Source organism: Hibiscus syriacus, unplaced genomic scaffold (genome assembly GCF_006381635.1).
Source record: "Hibiscus syriacus cultivar Baekdansim isolate YM2019G1 unplaced genomic scaffold, ASM638163v2 tig00110338_pilon, whole genome shotgun sequence".
NCBI lineage: Eukaryota > Viridiplantae > Streptophyta > Magnoliopsida > Malvales > Malvaceae > Hibiscus > Hibiscus syriacus.
The window spans coordinates 958656-980932 of NW_024062691.1; the positions used below are offsets into that span (position 1 = coordinate 958656).

General features: G+C 36.1%; 1 protein-coding gene and 1 pseudogene across 1 annotated transcript; both read right to left on the reverse strand.

The window, feature by feature from the left end:
- Positions 1–882: 882 nt before the first annotated feature.
- LOC120120388 (proline-rich protein 13-like) lies at positions 883–1362 on the reverse strand. The gene has a single exon (XM_039140049.1). The coding sequence runs from the start codon at positions 1293–1295 to the stop codon at positions 1005–1007; it is 291 nt and encodes a 96-aa protein (XP_038995980.1). The 5' UTR covers positions 1296–1362; the 3' UTR covers positions 883–1004.
- Positions 1363–21047: 19685 nt separating this feature from the next.
- On the reverse strand, positions 21048–22060 carry LOC120120415 (annotated as a pseudogene).
- Positions 22061–22277: the final 217 nt, after the last annotated feature.

Genomic DNA, 22277 nt, shown 5'->3' on the forward strand with positions numbered 1-22277 from the left:
TGTTTGAACTTGATTAATATCCTCAAAGTATGAACATCTTCGGGTGCGTGGCGCTTGTGACCGCAATTAGAGGCACTACATTAAAATAACTTCATCAAATTTGGGGAGTTGAAGAAGTTGAGTAGGCTTGGTAATTTCAAGCCAATGTGGAGATTTGTTAGGTTTGGCTTTCAAATTGTCAAATTTGACAAGTTGGCAAAGTTGACAAGTTGGTTTGTGGCCAACTTTTACACATGAGAAAATTCATCTTTGGTAGGTGACCAACTTTGCACATGAAAATTTCATCTTTGGTCCCTAAAATATTAGGTTATTTATAAGTTTAGTCCTTGAAACTCAACTATAAATAGCCTAAGTATTTCATTAGAAATCATTCCAAAACAAGTTCTCTCTTCCATTTGTTTTCTTCATTCTCTCACTTTGGAAATTCTGAAGAATTCCATTTGTTGTAATATTTGTTGATAGTGAAGTTATCATCCGGTGTGGTGCCTGAGGAGTAGACGATATTTTCATCGAACCTCGTAAATTTGGTGTGTTCTCTCCTTTATTTTTTCTTTATTCGGTTTTTCCATTGTGTTTCAATATTCAATAGTTTGACGGGTTTGTCCGCTATGCAATTCAAGGTGATTTTGATCTTGACATTTCAGATCAATTTTGAAACTACGTTCGTGTGGGAAATAATCTGGTTTCCCCAACATAAAGCAATATAAAATTAAACATAATAGGAAAGATTTAGATACTCATTCCTTGTACACACATAAAATTAGAAAGATGGGTAGAAGCAAGACCATGTTTTTAATACATAAACTACCAACGACATTAGTCAATACTATATAACTTATTATTCGATCCAAAGCGAACAAAGAGCAAGCCAAACCAAAGCTTCCGCCATAGATATTCAAAACAAAACAAATATTCAACCCTACACAATATTAAAGCTTAACCTTTATTTAGCACTGGTAATATAGAAATTTCACGCATGAGTCATAGCTTTTAAATCTGTGGTTTTAAGGGGAAGGGTTGGGAAATGTCGGCGGAGCAGGGAATATCGGGAACGAGCCGGGAAAGCCAGGAGCTGAGCCCGGAAATGGCGGCAACCTATACTCCGGGTAGGGTCCGTTGAAAGGAAGGAATGGGAAGCCACGGAACGGTCCTGGAGGCACATTTGGAAATACTGGTGGCGTTGTGGTGGTTACTGTCTGCAGAAGACGGCGAGCCTGAGCTACATCCATGGCCGAAAATGACAGTGACAGTGCAATGAAGAGAGCTGAAACAAGGAGACTTCGAGAATTAGCCATAACAGGAAGACCTCAAAGTTTACAAACGAAAACTGTGTTTGGATTGTGTAGGATAATGAACCGGACATGGTGTTTATTTTATAGAGTTGGAAAAGTGGGTTAAATGCAAGGAGTTGGCCTCCGGTTTTGGTGAGATTGGTTTCCATTAGTGGCCTGTAATTCTTCGACAGAAGTTGAGTTGGAATGAAGGCTTTTAATTGCTTGAAATATTGTTGTGTTTAGTGCTGCTCTCTTTCTAGCTCTGTAGATTCATCCATGCGTCATGAATTATATGGCATTATTGACTGTACACACAAAACTGTTACCTCTACTTTTGCATTAATATTTGTTGCAAATTGTGGTTGTCTGTGATCGACAAAATAAATTCTTAAATATTTGTATAAAAAAATACAAATAAACCCAACTCTTTAAAATGATTTTAGTTCTAATAAATAATGTTATCTTTGAATGATCGGGGTAAAACATGACATATGTTGTCAACGACTAAGAAAGATTCTAAATAAATATTATTTACCATTAAAAATACAAATAAGCAGTGTATATGTTGTTCTCATTAAAGAATCAATGTTGATTTGATTCTCATTTGAGTTTGTTGGGCTTTTAAATTTATACACTAATTTGGGCTCAAACAAACTCATGGATGATATTGAAGAGAGAGTTTGAACCCTAAAGGATTCTAGAGAGATACCTCAAATTATCCCTAAATTGTCTCTCCAAATTTTAAATTAAAGCTATATTTGAGAAGTCCGAACTTAGCTCTATCATTTAGTATCATTTGATTCATTATCAAGTTAGTGTAACTCTAAATTTGATTCAATTTTAGGGATTTATGACAAATTAGGGTTTATGTGTTATTGTCTTTGATAATGAATTTACCTTTGATTATGTGTTTTTTTTTTTTGCTAGAAAAAGAGATTTGATGAAAACCCTAAAATCAAAGGTGAAAAAGCTATTGTTGTAGATTATTTCATTGATATGAGGGACTCTGAAAACTCAGATTAGATGAGTATAATTATAATCGAGTCTATACGTGTGTTTTGGTGTGTTTTGGTTTTGATGGTGTAGGAAAGAATTATATGTCTTTGCGATAGATTTGTGGTAAAACTCAATTAGAGCATATGGATGGCAATCTCTTGTGTAAGTAAGGTTTAGTTAAGCTATTTTGATATTTCGAATATGTTATACTTTATTTTAATGGATGAATTTGTTATGTGTTATGTGAATTTGAAGTCTGAATTATGAATTGGACTAATTCGAGCTAAGTGCTTATACTTCGTTGTATAATAAGTTGTGTGAAAACCATCGTAAACTGACTAAATTTGAACTGCGTATTGCGGTAAAATAAGCCTTGATCATTTAGTCGAGTTTCAAATACAATTGACATGTTACAGAATTCATAATGCTTTGTACGTGTTTTGTTAAGACTTTGATCTTGTTGAAACAGAGGATATTGTTGGTCGGACATTATATCCAAGTGAGGTGGAGGGATGACCATAATGCTACAACATTTCAGTACTTGATGATGACACAAGATTCGAGTATTCATATATCACTAGTCTACTATTGGACTACAACTGAAATAAATTGAATTATTGAAGTACAAGCATGTTACATATGCAATATATTTATGACATCGTTGTTATTATATTTTGTCATACTGTGTTTTTTTGTATACTTTGTGTTAGAGAATTGCCTAATACTATGCCAAGTTTATCTGTAGTTTGATTAGTGAATTGTCATCCTTAATAACTAAATGTCATTGATCTTGTCACACCCCAATTTAGGGGCTAAATTTTAGAAATTATAAAATATTGATTTTAAGTGGTATTTTGGAAGAAATTGAGGATTAAAGTGTAAAATCATAAAGTTAGCAAACCATTTTATGAAGTACAGGAAATTTAGGAACCAATCCTGAATTTACCCATTTTTCTTATTTGTTGAAAAATAAAATCTCCTCCGCGAACAATCTGGTTTCTCCAGATTGCTTTTCCTCATTTCCTGTCCCCCGTCAACCCCTTTTGTAACTCTGATTTCTCCACCGTCCGGCCACCGTTCGTCGATCCGAAACTACCAAAAGACTCACCATTGAACGGTGAACAAAACCCAACCTCTATTCCATCGTGAATCGGCATCGTTCGTCGTAAATCTCAACCGGAAACTTCGTCGTTTTAACTTAATCGCCTTTGGTTTTCCATCGATTCAGGTCGATCCGGCCACCCATTTTCGACACCTCCCGCACCATCGTGTTCCTTGCATCATTCTGAGTTCACCGGTGCGTAAGGGGGAGAAGAAGTTAAAGTTTTTTGACGTTTTAAAATCGAGCTATCCGCCGTTCAAAATTGTGAACCGAGCTTGGTAAGTGTCTCAAAATGCCTTAAAATAATTTTAGAAAATTTTATGGATTTTTTTCGAACTCCTAGGCCTCCGCACTCGTCCACACGCGCCACCCCTTGCGAGTGGGCTTTGTCTGGAAGCTTGGTGAATCAGTTGACCAGCTTGAGTGGTCTGAACCGGTTGGACCGGTCCGAGCCACCGAGCCGCCAAGCTGAGTCCCTGAGCCGAGCCACCGAGTCAAGCCGCCGAGCCGAGCCACCGAGTCAAGCCGTCGAGCCAAACCACCGAGCCGAGCAACCGAGCCAAGCTGACTGAGCCATTTACCGTTGACCCGAACTGCGTTGACCGCCCATAAACCGACCGTTAACTTTTTTCGGGTACACCTATCCTGACATTTTTTGATACCCTGGTTCCGTTTTTAAGGTCCGTTTTTTGCAATTAAGCTCATTTTTTTATGAAATTTACGTTGTTATGTATTTGAGGAATTATTGAAAGTTGAATTAAAGATTGAAGGCGTTCGAATAGAATTTAAATGGTCGATCAGTATGGAACGAAAATCGAGGTAATACATTACTACCTTTTCATACTTTATGGAACATGTTGGTATTGGTAAATGCATGAATAAGAAAATATTTGATCTCATCTGTATAATTAGGTAATTCCTACACGCGATACGAATACGATAAAAAGTCGGTAACTGAATAAAATTATGATGGCCTGTACAAGAAATTAGAAGTTTGATAAGGAATAATTTCAAGTTCAGAGATTATTTGGAAAATCATTTAACTCTAGGATCTCTAAATTCTATTTATCCTTGTTAAAAGTTTTAATACCGAAGTTACCTGGTTAAGGAATTACGAAAATGCCCTTGAAAGGTAAAAATAATCCGAGTTGACTCTGAATGATAAAGTACCTTGAGAATTCGTACCTAACCCGACAAATTACAGATTTAATTGTTAAGACCCTGTCTTTGCACAAAAAATTCCTGATAAACTGTTTGTAACATCTGAGAAGACCCTTGACCCGAAAATCTCCGAGCTATGAGTAAATACCTGAAAAATAATTTATTGAGGGTGCTCTTTTGTCAGAATTGTTCGAAATAACTACAATAGATGATAAGTTGAATTAAATAATAAGATCAGACGGAAGAAAAGAATTGAAAAATCCTGGATCTGTAAAATGACCTAATTACCCCTGTAATAGAAATAAATCAAGAATATCCCCAAGCTTGGTAATGATTGGATATCCTCAAGCTCAAAAAGGACAATTTATATTGAGCACCAAAATGACCAAAATACCCTTATGGCCTAGAAAAAGTAAATGTCTTGGATTAATTAAGAAATTCAAATAAACATGGATGTTGTATTACTATTAAAAGTTATGGAACACAGATTAAGCCGGTCAATCAATGCTAGTGCTATATTAGCACCTGAATGGCATAGATAACACTCGAATCATTGTTTGTCTCCTCAAGTATGGATTGATGATAATTCTAGAAGTATTATGCTCAGCTCAACGCTATGGTGCATTCAGTACTAAGAAGTGGATATCGTGAGACAAATCAACCTCGATTGAATAAACGTATGAGTTTCTATAGAAAACTCTATAGTAACTAGGTTAGAATTGAATACTAAATGAACTAAGTAACCTCAATGACTGAGGATTAAGTAAGTGAGTTGTATAAGTCTGGAAACTTAGATGAGCTTACATGATGTACCATCCCTATGAGTTATGAACCAAGAATTAATTACGTTGACAATTCCTAATGTTTTTGCAATGTGGAAACCTCATATTATGAATGCAATTTACTATTCGATATTCTATTCGACCTCCTGAAAATGTGATACTATGAATGCTTCCTATGAACTGAGATCTTCATGGCTTTTACTCGATGAACTAGCAGTAGAACCCCATATTATCCCAAAATTCAATATATATCTGATTCAATAAGGAAATTATATGGTTTCCCATTTATCTGCATGTCATGTAGCATCAATTGGTAGTATTGTATTACTAAGCTTCCCAAAGCTCACTCTGGTACTCACCTTTTCAGGTTAAAGAATCGTATCAGTGCATTTATCAACGTTAGTGATAACTCCGTAAAAGGTCACATTTTGGGACCTTTTAACTTAAGTTATTGAATGTATAAAGGCTCATTTAGAACCATGTAGAGGCATTTAGAAGCATTTAGTTACATGTGGTGGTTATAGTGGTGCTGCTTTATGGGAAAGGTACTTGTCTGATGATGTGCATGTATTGAGAGCAAGGAAAAGAGGAAAGAAAATGTCGTGACATAAGGAGATTGCTGAGCAAAACGAATTTTCCAAGTTCAACCGGCATTTCGAAAGTTCTTAAAGTATGAGAAGATATTTTTGAAGCCAATTGTTCGAGAGCTCTGCCTGAGAAATCCACCTCGAAGATACGCTTGGAGGGATCGGCGCTGCAACTGCCAGTTCTGCTGATGACTCTGTCTGACCCTGCAGATCTTGTCTGCCCTTGGGTACCTGCAACGGGATTATGTCGGTCACTCATTCCAGCTACCCAGGCTGTATCATCACCTGTCTTGCCCAACTCCCAAGCAACGTTAACCATGGTTTGGGAAAGTCAACTCTTAGTTCAAGGGTTAATTTTCCCCTATAAATAGAGGATGAAGCCACATTGTTAGAGACTTTAGTTCCACATAGATTTGAGCTTAAAAAGTTAGAGAGAGAAAGTCTCATCTTTCTCCATCAATCCTACTTGCCGTGGCATTTCTCCTTGACGTGGCATTTCTCCTTGACAAGACTGAGGGAGTGGCGTTCTGAGCATCCGAGAGGAGCCAGTCCACTGGAACAATTCTTGGTGGCCGAGAGGAGCATTGGGCAGTGCATGTCGAAGGCTTTCTCTCCTCCCCTTTGTTCTTTGCTTTTATATTTTGTTATTGGGTTGTAAGGAACGAATGAAACTTGTCTTGAACTTGTTTATTTCGAACCACACCATGAACTAATCCTATTTGGTGGGAGTTCGCTTGGATGTCTAAGTTTTATTTTCAAAGAATGGTTATTTTATTATGCTTTAATCTGTTTTATTTATGAAACTTAATGCTTTGAGGTTGTAGGAGCTACGAGAGTAGCCTTTCCTTAGAAGGTGCTTAGGGTTCGAGAGAATGCCTAGGTAGTTTACCTTTAGTCTTCGAGAGAAGCTAGGGAGGAATTATATAAACAACGGGTATTAGGTAGTAACTAGGCCTAATCCACCTTAGAGATAAGGATAGGATTTCATTCGAAAAAAAGGAGTAGAGCATAACTGATAGGTTAGATGTTAATGCTATCGCAAAAAGGTATTGACGAGACACATCATGTTATCTGAACTAATAGGATCACTGCAGGGGTTTACGCCAATCGGATTTGCCAGGGCATTTTTAATCTGTCGAGTCCCTTACTAGAGATAACTTAGGGCACTTCAGTAGACTCTGTCGGGCAGGTTAAGCATAGAGGAAATACCATTCGGAGAAATAAACTTAGATTTTCCTAGTGACTCACATCACTCATTCCCATTGCTGCTTGTCGTGTGAGAAAGCTAAAGTCCTATAAATTAAATCCAGTATTTATATTTTATTTTTCCTTGACATTTCCATATGCTTGCATGTTTCACAATTCAATTTGCCACGACATATCCATTTTCTACCATACTGCCATTATCCCATTTCCACATCAGTCATTTCATTTTGCCACTGCATTATCATTTGTACGTACCATCACTAACTTTACTTAGGTGACAAAGTAAAGTGCCTTGACAAACCTATTTGATTTCCCCAATTCCCTGTGGAGACGATACTCTACTTATCACTTTATTACTTGTTTGATTGTGTATACTTGCACACATATCCGCGCCCATATTTAGTACTCACAAAGAGCGGATAAGTTTTTGGGGCCGTTGCCGGGGAATCGGTAACTGGAAGTTAAATTGATTTGTCATAGCATTTTTATTTTACTTGTTCATATTTTCTTTTTAGTTAACTTTACTTTTTACTTTCCTTAATTTTTCTTCATTTATTTATCTAGGTACATGACCCGAAGTAACCCTGAAGAGCCATTAAAACTGATTGATCTAGAAATTGAGAGGCTATTTAGGCAAAGAAGACGCGCTCAATATGTAAACATATACCAAATCGGAAATCAAGGTATTGGTCATGAGGAGGATCAGAATGCCGGGGCAAATTTAAATGCTGGAAACGCAACCAGACCTCGTGCAATTCGTGATCATTTAAATCTGATCTTAGAGGATTTAAATCCTTGAATTGTGGCCCCAGATATTCAGGCAGCCCACTTCGAGCTCAAACCTGTCATGTTCAATATGCTGAACTCCATAGGCCAGTTTAGGGGTATGCCAAATGAAGATGCCATACAATATATTCGTAACTTCTTGGAGGTGTGCGATTCTTTCTGCCAACAAGGGGTGCACGAAGATGTTCTGAAATTAAAGTTGTTTCCGTACTCCCTGCGTGACCTAGCATGGGCATGGTTGAGTGGCGTTCCAGTGGGTTCAATGGAGTCGTGGACAGATCTGTACAAAAAAAATTTGCTACGGTATAATCCTCCGAATATGAACACCCAATTGAGGAACGACATTGCTTCATTCCGTCAAGCTGATGATGAGTCGATGTATGAATGATGGGATCGATACAAGGCATTACTTTGAAAGTGTTCAAACCACGGTTTTCAAGATTGGACACAAGTGGTGATGTTATACAATGGAGTTAACGCGCCCACGAGGATTATGCTAGATGCCTCGGCAAATGGGATGCTGCTTGACAAATCACCAACAGAGGAATTTGACATTCTGGATAAGATTGCCACTAATGATTATCAGTTTCCATCAACACGGCTTGGAGTTAGGCGCAAGTCACACGGAGCTTTCGAGCTAGATTCTAAAGATAACGTGTCCGCCCAGCTTGTTGCTATCACCAACATGTTGAAAAATTTGCAAAGGCCAAGTGAGGCGAGAGAAGTAAAGGCAACCCATTCAGCTTGTCTATTATGCCACGACAATCACAATGAGAGTGACTGCCCGACCAATCAAGAATCCATAAACTTTGTGGGCAATTTTAATCGAGGCAAAAATAACCCCTATTCTAACACGTATAATCTTGGATGGCGCCAGTATCCAAACTTTTAGTGGGGAAATCAAGGATCCAACAATACCCATCAACTAGCTCGGCAACAGAATTACAATGACCCCCAGAGTTATCAATCGAATATTCCATGGCATAATTATAACAAGGGAGGGCTATCTTTATCAAGTACCAGTTCTTTGGAGGCCACAATGCAAGAGTTTATTACAACAACAAAAACAATGCTGCAAGACCATGCGACCTCCATCCAAAATCAAGGGGCCCTGCTTCAGAGCCATAGTTCATCGCTGAGGGCGCTGGAGAGTCAAGTTGGTCAAATTGCCGCGATATTACAAGAACATAAACCAGGATAGTTACCGAGTGACACTGAAGTCACCAAACCTCATGGTAAGGAGAGCTACAGTGTGCTAACTCTCCGAAGTGGTATACAAATTAATGTTAAAGACAAGTTTGGGGGAAGACTGAAGGATGAGTCACCCCCTGTAACCAAGGAAGCTGATCAAGAAGTGCAAGAAGAAGCACCAGTAGAAGAAGAAAAGGCTGAGGATTTGTCAAGTGAAGAAATTGAGAGGGCAAATAAAAATGCTAAGGCAATTTCTGTTCGCACCCCGTCAGTACAGGAAGCCAGACCCCCACCTCATTTTCCGCAAAGACTGAAGAAGCATAACGAAGATATCCAATTTAAGAAGTTCATTGACATTCTAATTCAACTACAAATCAATGTCCCTTTGTTGGAGGCGATGGAACAAATGCTGACATATGCCAAATTTCTCAAGGAAATTATTACCAAGAAGAGAAAGGTTGAGCAGTATGAAACAATTGCCATGTCAAAAGAATTTTGCTCTTCCTTAAGTAAACTGTCACCAAAGAGACATGATCCGGGCAGCTTCATTATCCCATGTTCAATAGGAGATAAATTTATTGGGAAGGCATTATGTGACCTTGGCTCAAGTGTGCACTTGATGCCTAAGTCAATATTCGTCAAGCTTGGGATAGAAAATACAAGACCCACATCGGTCATCTTGCAATTAGTCGATCGTTCGCACGTTCGACCAGAGGGGCGAATTGAAGATGTCATCGTACGGGTCAACAAGTTTATTTTTCCTATCGATTTTTTGATTCTAGATTATGAGGTTGACGCCACATAACCCATCATCTTGGGGAGACCATTCCTAGCTACCGGTCATATTCTCATCGACTGTGAGAGGGGTTAGCTAACCATACGAGTGGCCGATCAATATGTCACCGTAAATGTCTTTCGATCACTTAAGTACATGGATGATTCTGAAGAATGCCAGAGCATTTTAGAAGTGGATACAGTAATAACAAAAGAAGCAGATCAATTTTGCCAGGACAATTTTATTCAGCTAGGATCTGATGAATGGCTGCTGGAAGACTTAAAGGCCGGAGAGCCTAATGATTTTTCATCCGAGGAACAACAAGTTGACTTCCTTAAAGCTAGCCCAGGTACACTTTTTGAACCTTTGAACTTTGAAGAGTTTGTTCCTCCCAAGCCCTCATTACAGCATGCTCCTACCCTAGAACTTAAGAATTTGCCACAACATCTTAAATATGCTTATCTGGGTAGTTATGAAACTTTTCCTGTGATTATTTCCTCGCCCTTACTCCTAACCAAGAAATGAGTTTGTTAAGTATTTTTTCACAGCATAAGAAAGCGTTAGGGTGGATGATGGCAGATCTGAAGGAAATAAGTCCAACAATCTGCATGCACAAAATCCTGCTAGAAGAACGCCATGGCAAATCCATAGAGCCACAACGAAGATTGAACCCAATCATAAAGCAAGTTGTGATGAAAGAGATTCTCAACTGGCTTGATGCTGAAGTAATTTACCCTATTTCGGATAGTTCATGGGTGAGACCCATTCAATGCGTGCCTAAGAAGGTAGGCATGATCGTGGTGACGAGTGAAGATAACGAGTTGATACCTACTCGCACGGTCACCGGGTGGCAAATTTGCATGGACTACCGTAAGCTTAACAAGGCCACGAAGAAGGATCACTTCCCTTTGTCGTTCATCGATCAAATGCTAGATCGACTTGCTGGCAATGCATTTTATTGTTTCTTGGACGGTTACTCAAGGTATAACCAGATTGCCATCGCACCAGAGGACCAAGAGAAGACCACGTTCACGTGCCCTTATGGCACTTATGTTTTCCGAAGAATGCCTTTTGGACTTTGTAATGCCCGGTAACTTTTCAACGCTGCATGCAAGCCATATTCTCTGACATGGTTGAGGATTATCGTGAGATTTTCATGGATGATTTTTCTGTTTCTGGGGACGACTTTTAAAAATGCCTCGACAATTTGGCAAAGGTACTGAAGCGATGTGAGGAGGCTAACCTCGTGCTGAATTGGGAAAAATGCCACTTCATGGTAACAGAAGGCATTGTTCTAGGCCATAAGATTTCTGCAAAGGGCATTGCGGTAGACAAGGCCAAGATCGAGGTAATCGAGAAGCTACCCCCACTAAACTCTGTCAAGGGCATTCGAAGTTTCCTTGGACATGCTGGATTTTATCGAAGATTCATCAAGAACTTCTCCATAATATCCAAGCCCTTGTGCACCCTGCTGCAACAGAACCAACCATTTGTGTTCGATCAAAAATGCCATGGCGCATTCAAAAAGCTAAAGCGAAGACTTATCTCTGCACCGATCGTAGTTCCCCCAGACTAGACGACACCGTTTGAATTAATGTGTGACGCAAGTGATTTTGCCATGGGAGCTGTGCTTGGGCAACGTAGAGGTAAAATATTTCATGTGATTTATTATGCTAGCCGTACCTTAAATGATGCACAATTGAATTACACTACCACTAAGAAGGAATTACTTGCTGTGGTATTTGCATTTGACAAGTTTAGGCCATACTTGATAGACAGAAAGGTCATAGTTCATACTGATCACTCCGCTATAAAATATTTAGTGAACAAGAAAGATGCCAAGCCTAGACTGATTAGATGGGTATTACTCTTGCAAGAATTCGACTTAGAGGTAGTTGATATGAAATGTACTGAAAATCAGGTTGCAGACCACTTATCTAGGCTAAAGAACATTTCAGAATACCATGACATTTTTGATATTAAAGAAGAATTCTCTAACGAGAAAATTTTATATGCCAATACAATTCCATGGTACACTGACCTTGTTAATTTTCTTGTTAGTGGTGTTTTTCCTTATGAACTAAATAGTCAGGGCAAAACGAGGTTTCTGCATGATGCCAAGTTCTATTTTTGGGACAAGCCGTACTTGTTCAAGCAATGTGCCGATCAGATGATTAGACGGTGTGTCCCCAAAGAGGATCAACGCAATATCTTATACTATTGCCACACAATAACCTGTGGAAGAAATTTTGGAGGTTCGAGGACTGCTGCAAAGGTCCTCCAATCGGGCTTCTATTGGCCATCGCTATTTAAGGATGCCCACGAATTTTGCAAGGCGTGCGACCGATGCCACCGCACTGGAAACAAATCCAAACGACATGAAATGTCGCTGCAAAATATTCTGGAGATAGAACTTTTCGATGTTTGGGGCATTGATTTCATGGGACCATTCCCATATTCCTTTGGAGACTTATACATTTATTCTATCTTCATCGAAATCAAAAAGTCCACTAAATCATAAATTCCAGAGTCCCCGTGGATCGACCCTGCTTCTCTATTCTACTCTCACTTTTTACTTATTAAGAAGCCGGAATTATTTTGATAGCAAAACGACAGTTATCAAATTGGCGTCGTTTCCGGGGACTAACAACAAGTACTGATTTATTTTTCTTTGTTTTTTATTTATAACCAGAAGAAACCCGGGCGAATTAGTAGATCTTGACCCGGAGATCGAAGCATGAGCACGAAGATTCCACGTACAAACGCTTCGAGAAAAAAGAAAGAGATAAGAAGAGCATAGTTCATAAACAAAATAAAGTCCGGAGATAAACTCCAAAACAGACGCATATAACGAAGATCAAATCCTAATGGCAAAAGAAGAAAAACAAACGATTCGAGAGCTAACCGTAGCTCCTGTCACTCAGACGCCATTATGCATGACTTTTCCTAATGGCGGGACTCTATTTCAGTTAAAGACATGACTTATTCATCTTCTTCCCACTTTCCACGACCTTCCCACTTTCCACGAGCTTCCCACTGAAGATCCGCACAAACACTTGTTGGAATTCCACGTGGTTTGCACTAGAATGAAACCAACCGAAGATCAAATTAAATGGAGGGTTTTCCCTTTCTCTTTAGCTGACTTGGCTAAAGATTGGTTATTTTATTTACCTCCGAATTAAGTTAATACATGGGCTGACATGAGTTAAATTTTTCTTGACAGGTTCTTCCCAATGGCTAAAGCAAGCGAGTTACAAAGGAGCATTTTTTCTGTTTGGCAAAAGAGCGAAGAAAATCTTTATGACTATTGGGAACGATTTAAAAACCTTTACGCACGTTGTCCATAACACGGATTAAGTGAGCAAATGTTACTTCAATACTTTTATGAAGGTCTTTTACCAATGGAAATGAAAATGGTAGATGTCGCCAGCAGAGAAGCATTAGTCAAGATGACCCCAACAACAGCGAGAGAATTGATTTCAACCATGACAGCCAACTCTCAATAATTTTCAAGTGAACCCAACCGACGGGTTCACAAGATAAGTACCTTTTCCATTGAAAATAAATTAGATAAATTAATTGAAATAGTTAATTCACTTGTTGCAGGAAAATCTGAGGTAACAAAAGCATGTGAGATATGCACGAAGTTGGACCATCCGACGGACTGTTGCCCGATCATATAAGAAGGAGGCAATGCAGAAATCAATGTTGTAGGAAACTTTCCAGGTCCTCCACAGAGACCATACAACCCATATAGTAATACTTATAATCTGGGATGGCGAGACCACCAAAATCTCAACTATGCACCAAATCAAAGGCCAATTTTTCAACCAATACCTCCTCCTCAACAACAAATGCAAAAGACAACATTGGAGGAAATCATGGAAAAGTTAGCAATTTCCCAAGAAAAGCTAGTTACATCCCAGTAAAAATTCTAAAGCTGAACCGAAACACATCTTCAAAAGTTGGATAAACAAGTGAGCCGAATGGCTCAAACTGTGATGAAGTTAGAATCACAAGGAAGACTACATTCTCAAACGGAGTTAAATCCAAGGGAGAATGTTAGTGTCATCACACTCCGAAGTGGAACAGTCATCTCAACCGAAGTTCTAGAAGAAAAAACCACACATCAGGAAGAGTAAGAAGAAATGCCACCTCTAGAAATACAATGTACATCTAACGCACATCATCTGCTTTCTCCTCATGAAATCACGCTGCCACCCTTCCTATCAGGTTCATAAAGCGTGATAAAAAAAAGCTGAAGAAAGGGAGATTTTAGAGGTGTTCCAAAAAGTTCAACTTAACATATCTCTTCTTGAAGTAATTCGACAAGTACCAAGGTATGCTCGATTTTTAAAAGAACTTTGCACTACAAAGAGGAAATTAATGGGGAACGAAAAGGTAAATTTGGGAGAACATGTTTTAGCAATTTTTCAATGAAAGCTCCCGCCAAAGATGAAAGATCAAGGTATGTTCGCCATACCTTGTAAAATAGGTAATTTTAAAATTAAACGTGCAATGTGTAACTTAGGGGCTTCAATCAACGTTATACCCTTTTCTATTTATAAAATGATTACTAACGAGCCTTTGAAGGAAACAAGAATAACCATATGGTTGGCTGATCGGTCCGTGATATATCTAGTGGGAGTGATGGAAAATGTCTTAGTAAAGGTCGATGTAATATTTTTTCCTGCATATTTCTATGTCATTGACATGGAACATGATAGGTCGAATTCTTATTCCGATGTACTCTTAGGCCAACCCTTCCTAAGCACTGAACATACAAAGATCGATGTTAGAAGTAGTATACTGACAATGGAATTTGATGGTGATATCATTGAATTTGATGTTTACAAAGCAATGAAATACACTGATCGAGTTGAAAGAATTAATTATGTTGATATTTTAGATCCTTTAATTGATGAATATATTGAATCTAATCTTTCCATGGATCTTGAACCTTGCCATAAAGAGGGAAAAATGAAGTTTAAAACTATTTTTTCAATAAATTCTGATTTATTTTTACCTTCCTCTAAAACTAAAATATTACCTTCTGTTTTACAGGCACCTGAGATAGAATTGAAACAAATGATGAAACACTTAAAGAATGCCTTTTTAGAAGAAATGCTACTTCACTGGTTATTATTTCGGATAAGCTTTCAAAGCTAAAAAAAGATCCAAAGAAAAACATATGAGAAAGCCAAAATCTACAATAAAAAAATAAAAAAATTATACGATTTTAGAATTTCTCATAAGGAAGTTCTTAGTTGGAAAAAGCGTATAAAGTGGAGGAAGTATATCTCTCGAAACCTATAGTCTGAATCAGGTCGACGAGCTAACGACGTTAAAAATAGTGCTTTATGGGAGGCAACTCATTATTATATTTATTTTCCGTTTGTTCAATTTTTATTTTTATTTTCTGATTTATTTTTCTTTTATTTTTTAGGCACCCCATTATTCCTAGTTGAATTTTAAGCAGGATAGAATCAAGAATTGTTCGAACCAAAAGCGAAAAAAGGGAGAAAACCCGACCCCAAGGTGTGAAGAGATCGTGTGGCAGCGAACAAAGGAAGAATCATTCGGGAAAAAAGAAGCAAAATTTTGAAATACACTGTTCGAACAGTGTAGAAAAAACTGATTTGGTTAGAACAGTGCAAAAAAATACACAGCAGATTCGAACAATGCAGTGCAAAAAAATAGATTTGGTTCGAATAATAACAACATATTCGAACAATGCAGTGTAAAAAAACAGTATAATATTGGTTCAAAGAGTAAAAAAAACAAGAGAAAAGGATAAAGAGTGATTGAGTTCTTTTCTTGAGTCTACTTCCTTTAAAATAAAATCTTGGAATGATCTATTCTTTTCTTGATTTTTTTTACAGAAATTTTTAATATATCTTCTGGTGGCTTCTCGATCGGACATTATACTCTACAACAATTCATCTAGCCATTGTCGCGGCCGCGGTCGCCATTATATCAGGGGAGTAATTTTGTTCCCTCTCTTATGCTTTAATATTCATATTGGGACAATATGGTCTAAGTGAGGGGGTAGAATTTGCTATCAAATTTTTCACTTGCTTATTTGATTGTTTGGAACTGACTTATTCTCATATTGATGTGTTGGGATCATTGGTTGTTAGTCTTGAACTCCACTTTATACTCTTCCTTCCTTTTGGATTGTGACCATGTTTTGACTGAATTTAATTTGTATGATGGTGATTAGTATAGCTGGTGAATTTTTTGTTGAGTATAGTTATTTCATGATTTTGTTGATGGAGATGAACTTGACTTAGTGCATATAAACTTTTCTTGTGTGATTCGAGCCTAACGAGCATACATTTTCTTTCTTGCTCATTGTTTGATTTGAGTGAGCCGAACTAATTAGGATTTTCTAGAACTTGTAATCACAATGCATATTTGAGACTATATGTTGAATGTAATGTTTTAATGTGATAGGGGTACCTAGGATAAACCCACTTTTCCCAAAAATCCTATCCATTTATATATCCACTAATGAACCACATTTGAGTTTGTTTCTTTTTCCTTATTTTACACCTCATAATTAAACCCGAAACCTTTTTTTTAATTTTTCCTCTCTTTTCATACCCTTGTCGAGACTTGAGATCTTGTATCACTCTTGTTCCACGAAAAAAAGTTGAAAAAAACTGTTCACTGTTCGAACAGCAAAAAAAAATTGTTCACTGTTTTGAATAGCAAAAAAAGAAAAAACAGACCCTTCTTTCGAAAAAAAGAGAAGAAGGAAAAATTTATCATTTCAATTGCCTTTCATTTATTTTTTTTCCTTGTTTTATTGTGCTTTATGTTAGTTCGTGGATTGTTCTTAATTGTATTAATCTTTTGTCTTGGTATTTATCCCTATCATCATGGCCTTTTCCCTACCCTAACCTGAGTCTCATTACACCTTGTTTAAAGACCCTTTGATTATTGCATTATATTCACTTTTCGTAGTGGATACTTGATTGGATTCAAAGCCTATGGTAATATTTTGGTTATTTTTGATTTGAGCGATTTCATTTACCCCAAACACTTTGAGCGATATGTGTGAATCTTTGTAAGGTATTGAGTCATGCTTCATTGAAATTGGCAATTAATTGGGATATCTTGCTTACTTTAAATTTTCTTAGTTGTGTTTTTGCTTGATTGTAACTTGAATTCGGCAAATATCATGGACTTAGTTCGATTGAAAGTTTGAGAGATAAATTGAAATTGAAGATGGCAACTTATGATTTTGATATGTTAATTGAGGAATGCTTGAGGACAATCATTGAATAAGTGAGTGGGAATTTGATAAGTGTTTTATTTAGTTATTATTTTGCTTTTAAATTGTTCCGTAATCATTGATTTTTGTGGCTTATTTGTTCGTTTTGATTCATTTTCTGTGCATAACGCTAGATTCTGGAAATTATACTAAAAGGACAGAATTCTACAATTTTTTTATTTTTGGAATCAAAGCTAGATTAGTGGGTATGACTTTGGGCATGAAACATCTGACGAGACGATGATGTCATCACCTTCTAGAATGCCCAATCAGCGCTTCTAGAAGAACGAATGGATCAACCACACGTTTCTGCAATTTGAATTTGAATTAAACTCATGTTTTAAGATATTATTTTAAATATTATATTTTATCTTATATTTGTTTTAGGTATTTTAGTTTAAATAGTTTTAAGTATTTTAATTAATATTTATTTCTTTATTTTAGGAATTATCTTTACCTTGTTTTTAGGATTTTGAAAACTATAAATACTCTCTCAAAGTAAGCCTAAAAATATATCTCTCAACAATTGAGAATTTACTCTTCTTCTTCTCTCTAACTTTATAAAATTTTCTCTTTTATTTCCTTTCAAGTTTTCAATTTATTATTTTATTTTAAAGTTTTGTTTTCAAATATGTTAAGTATGACTTTGTTATGCTTAGCTAATTTTCTTTTAAGCCGAAGGCTAAAGCGAAGACTCAATTCCAGATGTGAGAATTGTAAGACACTTAAATTGCTTCGGATGTTTCTCTATGTTTTTTGGGCTTATTTTCAAATCAAAATGATTTTCAAAATTAAAAATCGACGTTAGTCTGGATGTTGTTATGGTTAACGTGGGAGGAAGGATCGGCTTATTGAAGCACATTCGACTTCCTGTAAACACATTTAGCAAAATTGTTTGCTAAGAGGAAATTGAGTTCGGAATCAGATATTGTTGAAACAACATAATCCGCGTCAGTAGCTTTTCGAACTTCAACGTTTTAAGATCTACAACAGTGTTGTTGCTTAGATCAACTCACAAACCGAAATTAAAGAGTGCACTTGGATATTCGGTATACAAAACATAGTTACAAGGATTTGTCTTTGTAGACAAGTAGTCGACGTGAATCTTGAAGTAGATCTATTTCGATGATCCGAGGAATTTGAGGCAAAGCTGAAGCCTGAGGCTATTTTTTACCATAAGTTTTTTTTATCTCAATTTATTTTATTTATTTGTTTGTTTATTTAATTTTTATCTCATTTTATTTTTTAAAAAAATTTAAAAACTCCTCAATTTTATATTTATCCTTATCTTATAATTATTATTTATTTATGTATTTTATTATTTTATCATTATCTTTCATTTTAAACGATTTATATTTAATTATTTATTTTATTATTTTATTATTAACCTTTTATCTTTATCTGAAATTCTATCTTCATCTAAATCAAAAAGTCCACTAAATCAGAAATATCAGAGTCCCCGTGGATCGACCCTGCTTCTCTATTCTACTCTCACTTTTTACTTATTAAGAAGCTGAAATTATTTTAATAGTAAAACGATACATATCAAATTGTGTTATGATAGGTGCAGGCCTTTTCCAAAGATGGACATTCTTGACGTTTTCTCAATATCTTTTATTTTGGTTATTTTAATATATTTCTTTATATTAGCCTACTTTTGTCTTTTAGTTTTATAAGATCATAGGCTTATCAACCTTTTTACTTTTAATACAATTTCTTGTCTGACAAAAAAAAATACTTACCAATATCATTTTGAACAAAATGCTTGTAAAAGAGAACATAAATAAATGATTTCATCATCATGTAATTTGATTTAAAATCAGTTGGTAATCAATTACATTTCGTTTTACAATATTTCAAAATCAGTAGTAAACGTAAATCTTAATTTAAAAATTGACTTGACTCGTAAAATTTAATTAATATTATAATTATTAAATTTGATTATTGATAAATTTATTTGACTAAATAAAATAATGTATAGTACCAACTTCAATAATAAATGAACACTTTATACGATAACAATTGAACTATAATAATAATATTTAATTTGGTAAGTTTTAAAAGTTATTTGATAATTCATGTTTATATTATTAACGACTGTATGAATGACTGTATATACTATTCTTGGGTTCTCTTTCTCTCCATCGAACAAATCGTCATTGTTGTTTGATCTCACTCTCGATAACAATTAAGCAAATTTGGAGCGTATTAATGTATTTTGGAGGATGTTATGATGATGGGATTATCAGTAAACAGTGAGCTTTAAACTCAAAACAACCCTCAATGAGTCTGTTCCAGCTGTCTTAGGCATCAATTCTTAGGTCGTCAGCAATAGGGATGTAAACGGGCCGAGTCGAGTTCAAGTATTGTTGAACTCGACTCAATTCGAAAATTCTAAAATAGAGCTCGACTTAGTTCAAAAACTCGCGAGCCTAAAATTTTCAAGTTCGATTAGAACTCGAAACCATGATTCGAAACCTCGTAAAAGTTTAAAATAAAAAAAAATAAACTTAACTCGGTTGAAGCTCAAACGCAACTCTGAACCTTAAGTATATGAAAACCTTATACTGCATTTTTTTCAAAAAAAATCAAAACATCAAATTTAATATTATTAATAATTTTTTAAATTAATATATTATTTTTTTCGAGTTGTTCGTGAGCTTTTCGAGTTGAGTATCAAGTAGCTCATTTTGACTCGTTAAGAATTTGAGTCGAGTATTTATCGAGCTTTGACCGAATCTATCTCGAGTAACTCACGATATGTCTCGTCTCATTTACGGTCCTACTGACATTAAAGGTTCATTTCACTTGGGTTCCTCCCAGATCAATGCTGAAATTCAGACATTTTCTACTGTGGAACAATAAACAGATTCGCACCATTACATGTCTAGTTTTGCATTTAAACATAGGCAACAACAATTAAACAACAAGATAACATAATCATTTGTCTCAAAAGGTTTACTTACAATTCACAATTGTTATCTATAGAAGAGCTATGCTTCAACAAGGATCATCTTTTTTGCTTTTCTTTTTCATGAGCCCTTATTCATCTGTATTATTATAAAAGTTCTGCATCATCTATTGCTCAAGTTTCTTGAGATTATATGCAATGAAAACTCACACCTTGTTGGGTTACCAAGACATTTAACAGTGTGTTTATCATTTCTTTTAAAATATTTGAGTAAATTACGTATTTAGTCACCCATCTATTTCCGTGATTTTGTTTTGGTCACACAACTATTTTTTTTAAATTATACATAACGTTACATTTTGGTTCTCTTTTGGTCACATGTTGTTAAAGAATTAATGGTGATGTTGACGTGTCACCATAAGATAAATTTACGTCATCATTGAAAAATATAAAAAAAATTATCATGTCAGCAGTTCTGTTTATCAATAATGGTGGGTGATTAAAATGAAATCAAAACATAACATTAAATATAATCCTAAAAAATAGTTGAATGACCAAAACAGAACTACACGAATAGGTGGATGACTAAATACATAATTTACCCAAAGTATTGTTAGAGTCAAAATCATTTGGGTAAACTATGCATTTAGTACCTAAACTAATAGTTTTGATTCGTTTTAGTACCTAAACTTTTATTTTTTTTCAAAATCATACTTAAAATTTACTTTTTATTTCATTTTAATACCCGCCGTTAAGTTTTGAAAAAAATTAAAGTCTAGATACCAAAACATGTTTAGTACCTAAATCATACTCAAGTTTTGAATTTTTTTTATTGAAAATTTAGGTACTAAAATGGATAAAAAAATGATAATTTAGGTACAAAACGCCTTAAGTTTTTAACAACGGGTACTAAAATGAAACAAAAACTAAACTTCATGTATGGTTTTGAAAATTTTGACAGTTCAGTTACTAAATCTAACCAAAACTAATTTATGTACTAAATGAGTAATTTACCCAAATCATTTTTAGACTTACCCGCAGCTCTCCTTAGAACAATCCTCACCCTCACTTCTTTCCCTTACCCAAATCATTGACTGAATTACCGTTAACAAGATCATGGCTGATCTGAGAAGTTGCCATGGAATCCAAAGAAACTCGTCTTCTCATAGGTTGAATCCCATCCTCATTTTCGGCTTCGTTTCCCTCATTTCCAACACATGTTTCCTCTATTTCACTTGTTCCACCACCAGCTCCTCTCTCAGATTCATCCACAACCACCACTCGGGTTTATCCAACTCCTCCGGAGTCTTCATTATTTACTCCAGACGAAGACGATCATCCTCTGTTACGGGCGTTAGAAACAATCGGTGCTCGGCACATAGGACAATTGGTGTGCGATCTAAGCTAATTATCAATACAAGTGAAGTGAAAAGCATGACTACAGTTGGGAAACAGTCTAAGAGTCTCGTCCTCTTGGAACTCGTTCAAGCAAAAACAGCAGTCCGTTCCTTCAACAAGACCCTCACCTCTCCTATACTTACAAACCGCGATGGAAAGGATGGAGGGTTGTAGACCAACCTAGTTGATGTACCAGATGGGATGGCCAGTTATGGGACCATGATCTTCATCAAGGAATTCGCCGCAGGTCGTTTCCTCCGATCATTAGCCCGTTGCCTGGCATGGTAAAACTAAACAGCATATAGCCAGAAAAGTGGCGACAAGAAACGTTGAAGTTACAATCAACATGTTGGGTTTCTTTGAATGAGAAACGTAATCAGGACTCGGAGGCGTGTATTGATAGACATAAGGAGGATTGGAGGAGCAAACACCAGGGCAATACTCATAACATAATGGAAGACAGTAGTTGGAACAAAGATTGCAGTTAATTGTTGAGGTTTCATTTGTGGAATCAGACGTTAACTTTCTATGTTGGAAACCCATTTAGAGGAACCAAAAATAACATAAAAAAAAAACGGGAAGAAAGAAATCAAAGAGGGTAAGGAGGAGTAGGAGAAAACTAGGGCAGGTTTGGTGGTTTCAATCAACTACTTTAATTTATTGATGAAGAAGGTTGAAATAACTTAAAAAAATTATACTAATAGAGAATAGAATGACTTTTTTTTCTTCTTTCTTTTTGGATCTTTTCTGCGTTTGTTTCCGACTTTCTTGTGGTTTGGATGGCATCTGGTTTTTGGAATAACACCAGCATGAATGAATTTACAGAAGT